General features: G+C 32.8%; 2 protein-coding genes across 2 annotated transcripts; one reads left to right on the top strand and one right to left on the bottom strand.

Annotated features, from left to right (window-relative positions):
• The first annotated feature begins 2,822 nt into the window (after positions 1–2,822).
• Positions 2,823–4,973, top strand: LOC106406389 (coleoptile phototropism protein 1). Its single transcript, XM_013847040.3, has 2 exons — positions 2,823–3,769; positions 4,316–4,973. The coding sequence occupies exons 1-2, from the start codon at positions 3,011–3,013 to the stop codon at positions 4,874–4,876; spliced, it is 1,320 nt and encodes a 439-aa protein (XP_013702494.1). The 5' UTR covers positions 2,823–3,010; the 3' UTR covers positions 4,877–4,973.
• Positions 4,974–8,683: 3,710 nt separating this feature from the next.
• Positions 8,684–10,252, bottom strand: LOC106406807 (auxin-responsive protein IAA19). Its single transcript, XM_013847544.3, has 3 exons — positions 9,724–10,252; positions 9,218–9,311; positions 8,684–9,121 (listed from the first exon to the last, which is right to left on the bottom strand). Exons 1-3 carry the CDS (start codon positions 10,121–10,123, stop codon positions 9,031–9,033), a joined length of 585 nt encoding a protein of 194 aa, XP_013702998.2. The 5' UTR covers positions 10,124–10,252; the 3' UTR covers positions 8,684–9,030.
• Positions 10,253–10,558: the final 306 nt, after the last annotated feature.

Here is a 10,558-nt window from a genome sequence, read left to right as displayed (position 1 = left end):
CTTCCACATGTCATAAAAAGGGAAAAAGTCAACTTTATTTTATCTACATATTTCAAATATTTTGTTCTTTGAAGATATCTTGAGTTGTTGTCTTTCAAATGTTAGGTTTCAGTTCAAAGAGATATGTCGGTTGGTCAATTCATCTATATCTCGAGTGCTAGATTACATTGTCTCTTGACAAAGCCTTATTTTGTGTTCGTCAACAACACTCTGCCTAAAACAATATGTGATCTTTTCTTGCTTCTATGTATAAAGCTTTCTAGCCAAGAGACGTTGTTTGATTTCTTCTTTGATTAACCGCGCTTTCTCTCTCTCTCTCACTTCTCTAATGGAATCGGTCTAATGAACTTACAAAGACGAAGATGGGTTCGCATAGCAGTGAGAAAACCTTATCCCTAATAATGTTTGTATATATACACTTCATCATAGGTCAAAAGAGCTTGTAAGCTTATGGGAGTGCTTGTTGTACCCCTTTCAATCACAGCTATTAGTCAGACAAGCATAAGAATTTAACCTTTTGGCTGCAACACCTTACCGTTACGGTATTACCAGTGGCAGAGCTAGATATAGATTTTATAGGGGTCAAAATGATTTTATTAGAGGAAAAAGAGTCGTGCATGGTCTTGACATGGGGGTCAAAGGAAGAGATTTTGACCATCTCACCACAAGAATAACACTAAAAGCAAGCCTAAACCTATTTTTTTTTTATAGATTTCATAAAGATCAACTGACCCCCTCAACCCAAAGTGGCTCCGCCACTGGGTATTACTATCAACCTTGCCCCTTTAGTGGTTGCTTACGCGTTACTTTGCCATCTTATGTGAATGTCACCAACTAAATGTTCTCCTAGATCCGCCTTTGCCAACTATGGTAAGGATCACAGTGAACTGCTACATTTCCGACAAGGAATGCCGGGGTTTTGCTGCCAAGATCACACCCATATATAGGTTTTGATCGGTAACTTTGCGGAATGTCGTGTTATACGCCATTCCGCAATTACTTTACCGATCAACAAAATATTGTGGAATGAAAAACGCTGACAAAAATATTAAGAAAGATTTCATTAAGTGGAAAAGTGAGTTCTAGTAGATTATGGCAAATTTTTTTTATAAAATCAATACTTTCTTACTATAATTATATGCTAATACTATCTTAAATTTTAAAATACATAGCAATAAAATTTTTTATGATAAATAGTTATGTTGTAAATAAAGTTATAATATAATTTGTATATTATTAAATGTCAATCTATTATTAAAATGTATTGAAAGATAAACTAGATATTTATAATAAGAAATAAGATATTTTTAAATAAATTTTAGTTATTTTCACATTTTGTAATAACTAGTTTAATTATTGATATTTGTTTTTTATTATAAAAAATTGAATACTATATAAAATAGTGTGATCAGTTTAATATATTCCACCATTTCACAAATTTTAAAATTTTCAGCTGTTTAATTATTTTTTCTGCAGTTTAACTATTTTTTCTGCGATTAAGCGATGGTTACCAATCGTAACCGTAGTCTTTCTCGCTTGTGCTTTTTGAAAGTCCATGGTTACTGCATCTAACTATCTTCGTGGTGACTCCTCTTCTACCAATAGTCTATGTAAGTTTCCCTGAACAACATCTTCACTGATGGTGCCAAATACAGCTTATTAGAACAACTTCATCATATGTACTATGAAAAGGTAAATGAAATCAAGCTTCTTATGTGAGAGAAAAAAAAATCAAGCTTCTTATGATCTTATCAGTTTGTGTAAAGGTGACCCAAACACCGAAGAACAGCCAAGCCCATATGTGTAGATAGATAGACCTTCAATGGGCCATCAACGGGCTAAACCGGTTGGTGTGTTATCGCACTCATGATGTGTTGTGAATGTGCAATGGGAACAAAAAGAGACGTTAGAGATAGAATCTTTTGCTTGGCATGTACGTGTGTGTGATGAGACAAACGGCATGGTCATTATAATTCGAAACCGGGACCATGCATTGTCGTTTCACTAGAAAACCCACATGGAGAGAAGGATATTATTACAAAAGAGCAATAAGAGAGACTCTGATTCTTTTGTCTTTCCCAAAATACTGTCTTTTTCTTAGCTCAATATATACTATAAGTTTACCTCGTTAGTTTCTTTTAACAATCAAACTCGCAGTCATTCATTCATGAATGTACTTCGTTTGTTATATACTATATAACCTGTTTTTACAAAACATTTACTGTTTGAATTCGTCGAACAATGATCCTTTCTAGGTCATTCTTGTTTTTTTTTTTTTTTTTTTTTGATAACTCTGGTATCTGGGCAGCCACATTCCCAACTATCCTCTGAAAGGGGTACAGCGCCCCAACGGAAGGGATGTTAAATCCGTTGTGGCCAAGGCTCGAACCTGGGTGGCGGACAGTACAGCTGTACCTCCTTTACCACGAGCGATTGGTTGTCATTCTTGTTTAGACCAACCAAAATCAGTTTTACAGTCGAGATTAAACTGATGCTATAAATACTCATTTATTATATATCTTGCAATATATCGATATCACTAGAATACGGTTTACCATTATCATGGCGGAGAATAAGGACACGTTCATGCATTGATTATATTCCCTTTGTAATAAGACAATTATGTAATTAAGATAGGTATTGTCTCCATCCTTCTCTTATATTTTATCTTCCTACAGGCTCTCAATCCTCTTAAGTCTTAACATTAGGAATTTAGGATCATGTATTCTATGTATCATCTCATATAAAACCATAAAACATTTATTTTCATGATTTATTAACTTCTTAATTTATTAAAATAATGAAAAACTATGAAGACACTGAAACTATGAAAATGCATGAATACATATCAAGGTTTTACGGATTGAATATTAATCATATATTATAAGAAAATGTAAAAGGACCACCCATCATTTTTTCTTACAATATAAAAACCATTCTGCTAGCTCTACATTCTACCACGACACTGAACTTCAAGCTCACGGTGAAAGAAAAAAAAAAGCGAAACAAAATGGAGAAACCACCTTCGCCGGAACCCGTCACCGTCTACGCCAATCCACCGTCCCATCATCACCAAGAAACGTTCGCCGGTGAGATGGAGTACTACTCTTGGTTCGACGAAGCCTCTATCCAAGACATGAACTACTTCGTCAAAACCATCACCGGCATCAAATCCAAAGGCATCCGACCAGACCTCATCGGCTCCATCATCGCTCACTACGCTTCCAAGTGGCTCCCTGATCTCTCCGGTAACGTCTCCGCCGCCACGGTAACACCACCACCACCGACGGAGAGCGTTACGGCTTCTGTAATGAAGAAACGGTTTTTCGTCGAAACTCTAACCGGAATCCTCCCTCCGGAGAAAGACTCTGTTCCATGTAACTTCCTCCTCCGTCTCCTTAGGACGGCCAAGATGGTCGGAGCCAATCAGAACTACTTAACGGAGCTTGAAAACAGGGTGTCTTGGCAGCTGGACCAAGCCTCTCTCAAGGAGCTCATGATACCTTCGTTTAGCCACACGTGCGGGACTTTGCTCGACGTTGAGCTCGTGACTCGTCTCGTGAAGAAGTTCGCTGGTTTGGATAGTGAAGGTGTTAAAACCGGTGCGGCTCTTGTCAAGGTGGCCAAGCTTGTTGACTCTTACCTCGCTGAAGCTGCTATTGACGGTGGTTTGACTCTACCGGAGCTTATATCACTAGCCGAAGCTCTGCCTAGCCATGCTCGTACCACAGAGGATGGCTTGTACCGCGCCATTGATACATATCTCAAGGTAATGATAATAAAGTGTTGTCAATTAATCGAGACTAATATGAAGAAAGCAAAAAAAAAAAACTATATGGAGGCAAATATTCATTTTTAAGGTTTGTTTATTAATTGTGTGAATTTATAGATAAATGTTTTACAATAAAATTTTGTTTCAAAATGATTTATGTTTTTTTATGCAAATTTTATTAGTTAATAATGGAAATTGTAAGTCTAGAATTATTTAAAGAAAAAATAGAAAAAATAAATTGCACTTATTCAAATGTTATTGGTCTAAAGTTGTAGAAAATAAAATTAATTGCAGATAATTATGTATTTATATTTAATTTTTAATATTGTTAATATGTGTGAAACATAAAAATATGCATTTTTAGAAACTGAATGAGTAATTCTTTAGATCCATATTTATATTTTTTAAAACCTTTATATTATTTTCTGCTTTTGGAAAAATATCTTATTTGTTAAAATAGGTTTATTTAATCCCAAAAAATTAACATAAAGTTTATATATTTGAAGTTGAGACTCAATTCAAGATTTTCAAATTCCATTACAGGCACATCCTCAAGTGATGAAGCAAGAAAGGAAAGAACTGTGTAGACTCATTGATAGCAGAAAGCTATCACCAGAAGCAGCTCTTCATGCAGCTCAGAACGATCGTTTACCCGTGAGATCAATCATCAGAGTGTTGTTCACTGAGCAGACAAAGCTAAGCCGTCACGTTGACTGGAGTCCATCTGGCTCACATTCCTCCGAGCCAGGCTCTGGACCACAGTGCTTGTCTAAACGCGAGATGAATGTCCAGCAAGCGGAGATAAAGAGACTTCGAGATGATGTGTTGAGGCTGCAGAGTGAGTGTGGTGCAATGCATATGCAGATGGAGAGGCTTATGGAGAAGAAGAGTAGTGGTGGTGGGAGTAAAGGGTTTTTCAGGTGGAAGAGGCTTGGGTTAGGACCTTCTATTAGAGGAAGTGTTGGCGTTGAAAAGATGATGAACGGTGAGGAAGAAGTAGGTGATAATGGTGAGGAGTTGGAGCCAAGGACTCCTGGGAATATGAAGACAAGGCTTGTCAAAGGAAGAACAACACCTTCAAGGTGGAGAAAATCCATGTCATAATTAATGTTTGCATTAATGGAAACAATACAATAAGAAGTCTTTTTGTATACACAAACACGCTATAGAACAAATGCAAGTTATGAATATGTGTTCTGAAGTTTGACAGCTAGCTCGTTTGATTGTTTGGAGAGATGAGTTAATGGAGTTGTTCTTTACGAGATAACCGTTCTATCATAGTGATCTGAAACCTTCTGAAAGCTTTAGCATTCTCTGATCTCTTCACCACTTTGTCTTCTGCCACTCTTCTCTGATGTGTTTTCAAATCAAAACTCATTCTGCTTCGACGGGAGCTTTCAGTTCTTGTTTCTATCTGTCTTGTTTGTGTTGTTGTTTGTCTCATCAGCCTATAATTGCAAGTCCACATCTTAACCTTTTCAAGAACTTGTGGTCTAGTTTCTCTATCATTTCAGCAATCTTATTTCGGCTTGAAGATCCTGTGGACTGTTTTTGTTGTTGTCTTCCAGTAAAATGTGGAGCTATTTCTCAACACTTCCTTTCCCACGGTCTCTCCTGCTTTTTTCATCTTCCTCACTCTATGGTTTCCTAAAAAGAGGAAATGCTCTGAAGCTTCTGCTGCCTCTCTTCTGTTGAAATGGGAACTTGCATTTTGACAATGATTCATAAAAGGAGAAAGACACATATATACACACAATGACTCTTAGTAAAGTATACCTGAAATCAGAACTTGGAGCAGCGAAAGTGGACAGGAACTGGTTTAGCGAAATGCCAACTTGAAGATCCCACCATGGTACGTGGAACTCAAGTTTTGTCCTTCTTGATCTTGAGTGCCTGCCACTGTACTATCCTTAGGTTACTTGGTACTGTTAAACCTCTCCTCATACAACTATTCGAAATCAATCAAACAACAGACAGAAACACTAAAATCTAATCCAAAAGGGAGCTAGTTTTAGGATGTGTATACTTGAGCAAGGGAATAACCAATGATCAAAACCCCAAGCAAGAGGGGAAGCTGAATCAGTGTGAAAGTAATGAACACTACCACAACAAATAGAAACTTAGAATCGACCCTGGTGCTAGCTAGTGTGACAATTTCATTGTGTGATGAGGGAATAAGCCCTTACTCTAGATGATTACGTTATTTCCACAAGAGACTTGGGAAGATCTTTGGTTTTGCAACCATATGATCGATCATGCATCTTAAAAGCCTTGCATTACAACGAATCCAAAAGTATTAGGGTATATGTAATCATGGACATTAATTTGGGCCCAAACAAAAAGTAGAACTGGGAGGTATGGCCTGAATTTTTGCTGTTTCTGGTTTGCAATGCACATGGCATTACCAATCAAAAACACAGGTACGTCATAGTTGTAACAAGTCATATGGGTTCGTTTCATAATCTTAGTAGTTACGTTCTACAGAAAGAATATATAGAGAGAAAAAAAAAGATCGACTTAGCGAACATGTCGGTTTATATGATATAATTGATATATCCCCTATATATTAATTGAGGAACATTTGAAAAGATGTAACCTTAATTTTGTATTAATTAAAATAGGCTCCAATGCATAGGTGGCACTCAATTAGGTAGTCAATTACATTCAATTGAAAAATAAGTAGGTCCACATTCGATTTTTATATGTTGTTAGATACATAAGTTGGTCAAACTATATGATATAATGATATGATATGTTATTTTCTTTTCTTAAATAAAACCTACGGAATTACCATAAATAACTAATATATATATGACAATTAATGATTTTAATAATAAAGATTTGATAACAATTTATATCTCCTCCATCATTTTTTGTTTAATTTTATATTATTAAAATAAATTAAACAATCAAATTAGCTATAAAAGTAAAATTTAGATTTTTTCGTATATGTTATATTTTGAATTTTTAAAAGCGACAATAAATGACTAAAACTATTAAAATTATTATGTTAAAAATTAATGATCAATGGTTTAACATTTTTATTATAAGAAGATACACATGATTTTAAAACCATATGAGTAAAAAATATCATTTAATAATAAAATAAATATATATATATATATATAGATTAAACACTATATACCATAAGATTACATAAATATTTTAATATTAAAACTTTCAATGAATTTTCAAGAACATTTATAAATTATAAACTTATTAAAGATTTCAGATTGAAAACTTTGTTATCGATGATTTAAATATTTTGTTATAAAATGATATGAATGATCATAGAACCGTATGATTATAAATTCTTATCTAATAAATAACTATATAAAATATACTATTCTTAGAAAAATAGGTTGGTCCATCTTAACTTATATTACACTTTTTATTAAACTAACTATCGAATTGATAAATAACGTACCAAAAAATGTTTTGCACTTTCCGTAAATAAAAACTACGAAATTACCTAATATGATTAACATATATGTGAAAATTAATTATTATGAATAATAAATATTTGATAACAATTTTTGTATCTTAGTTCTTTTTAAAAAAAAATTTTAAAAATTTTATATTATTAAAAGATATTAAAAATCACATTAAATATATAATAAAAAACATTTATATTTTTTTATATGTTATATTTTGAATTTTTCAAAACGTCTATAAATTATTAGAAATTTGAAGATCCCCACTCTTAAAATTTTGTGATCAATAGATTATTTTTTTGTCATAATAAGTTACAAATGATCATAAAATTGTATTAATATGAACTTTTATTTAATATTATAAGAAGATACACATGATTTTAAAACCATATGAGTAAAAATATCATTTAATAATAAAACATATATATATATATATATAGATTAAACTATATACCATAAGATTACATAAATATTTTAATATTAAAAATTTCAATGAATTTTCAAAAACATTTATAAATTATAAACTTATTAAAGATTTCACATTGAAATTTTTGTTATCGATGATTTAAATATTCAGTTATAAAACGATATGAATGATCATAGAACTATATGATTATAAATTCTCATTTAATAAATGACTATATAAAATATATTATTCTTAAAAAATAGGTTGGTCCATCTTAACTTACATTATATTTTTTATTAAAGTAACTATCGAATATTTGAATTGATAAATAATCTACCAAATTTTGTTTTTGCACTTTACTTAATTAGAAGCTACGAAATTACCTAATATGATTAACGTATATATGAAAATTAATTATTATGAATAATAAATATTTGATAACAATTTTGGTATCTTAGTTCTTTTTTAAAATTTTATATTATTAAAAGATATTAAAAAATCACATTAAATATATAATAAAAACATTTATATTTTTTTCTTATATGTTATATTTTGAATTTTTCAAAACATCTATATATTATTAGAAATTTGAAGATTCTCACTCTGAAAATTTTGTGATCAATAGATTATTTTTTTGTTATAATAAGTTACAAATGATCATAAATATAACGCATATGAATTTTTATTTAATAAATATTCAAACTAAATAATATATATATATATATATATATACTAATGATTTAAAGCAACAAGATTGGCTGATCAATTTAGTTGTCCAGTTGAAATCTTTCAAAAGTATGTGAAAGACTAAAGTCAAAGTAAATATGGATTTAGAATAGTAGTTATATTTTACTAACCGAAATACCGAAAAAAACCGAACCGAACCGAAACCAACCCGATATCTGGATTGAACACCCCTAATCCAAATGAAGCCAAACTATTGTTTCATTCTCCAAAATATAATAAAAATAATAACTTAATCCCGCGCAAGGCGCGGATCTTATCCTAGTAAATAAATATTTGAAAAGCAGCATAGGGAATCATCATTTAATAATAATGTGTGGATCCGAATAAACGAATAGAATTATGATGAAATTAACAAATTTTTGGAGACAAATGATTCAAATATTACAAGAAGGAAATCATGGAAACGCTACAAAGGTTTCCTACATGTATTTAAATGGATCCGAATAACATTGGATTTTAAACAAAATAATGTCTTAATTCAATACTCAATAAATATATATAGCTGTCTTTCTGAAGATAATTATGCAAACCATAACTTAATTTGTCTTATAGAATAACACTATAACATATATTATATATAACATAAATAAGAAAATGTTCTAAAGGATCCTGATCAAGTTTAAAGGTTAAATTCTTCAACCAGTGCCTTGCTTCTTGGTCAAGTCACCGTATCACTCGTCTACTCCTCTAGGCTGCAGGCCAAACCCTGTAGCATCCGATCTTTTCATAATCCTCAACCTCTTGCATGATTCTATGAACATTCTGCAAAATCAAAATATCCAAACCCATATAAATTTAAACTGTGACATATAAAAGTATGTAATGAGATCTAATCTAATTCAAAAGATATGAACACACCCCCAAGGTACATCCCCCGCGAGCATCCAATCTCCATCTTTGTCTTCGTATATGGTAACGTATTCGCAATTATCACCATCTTTCAAGGCCACTCCTGCACATATATATGTAAATATTAATTAGGTGTTGCTTGTATTGTTATAAGTAGAAAAGTCCATTTTCTGGTATTAAAAACTTGCTAATTTAAATTGTTTTTCAAAAACGTGAAATGTAAATGAATAGTAAATCTCTAGTTTTTCTACAAATTTTCAGATATTATGAGACAGTTGAGGAGTTAAACCATAATCAGACCATCAAAGCTGAAACTCATCATCATCAGAGATTTATAGGACTAAAACCTAAATCATCTAAATCGAAATTCTCGTGATAAATAAGTCTATAAATAATTAACACATTAGTATTAATTAACCTAGTTATAATTCTTCAATTAGTTATGTTTATTCTTAAACTGATCTTTCTTACAATCGGATTAGTTTCTTTCACATGATATAAGGAGAATTACTAACCAATGCCATGGAAACCGAAGAGCTTATCGAGAGCAAAGGCTAAATCATCATAACCTTGGCTCGAACCAAGATCCATCTTCCTCAAGTAAGGCACACCATCCATGCTCACTTTCACATACCCTAACCCCACTTTTGTTGTTGAAACTTCCTTACAACTGTTTTTCCTCCGGTAAGAGCAAACCGGCGGCCATCCCACCACCTGACTTTTCGCAACCGGAGACTCACTAACTTTCCCTACGTCACCACCTGATGAAACGACACCGCTTTCACATTGATCACTATTACTTCCTGAAGACGCCATGATCATCTCCGTGAAACCTCTCTTCTTCATCATCTTCTCCGTCCCCGGAAGACCTAGTCTCAGCTCAGTTATCTCAAGCCCGAGTCCATCTTTCTCCATTTTTGAACTTTTTTTTTTTTTGTTATTCGATAGAGTTATGAAATATGAGAACTTTCTTCTCTCGCACACTTCTCTTATTGTAGTAATGGATGGTACTATACCGCGTCGTGCTTTTATGCGTTGCTTCGTTGGTCCACACGATAAAACCTACGGAAACCACTCAGAGATCGACACGTTGAGTCAGTTTGATATCTAAGTTTCAGTTTGTGTGGGGAGACAAAGTGGGGGCAAAGACAGGTCAACTGATGTTGCGGTGGTCGGTCACATGAGAGACATAAGTTTGGTGCTGTTTTCTAATTTTCTACAAATTTAATAGAGACCTGCACAACAAGGTGGTTAAGGGAACAGATCCTACGGTTGTGAAAATATTCTTGTGAATTTTCTATGACCGTTGGATTATTGGAATCTGAATCTCTTTCTCCTAACATCCCATGT

The sequence above is a fragment of the Brassica napus genome, chromosome C3 (assembly GCF_020379485.1).
Source record: "Brassica napus cultivar Da-Ae chromosome C3, Da-Ae, whole genome shotgun sequence".
NCBI lineage: Eukaryota > Viridiplantae > Streptophyta > Magnoliopsida > Brassicales > Brassicaceae > Brassica > Brassica napus.
Note: the sequence above shows the minus strand (reverse complement) of the source record. Positions and strands in the feature narration are given on the sequence as shown.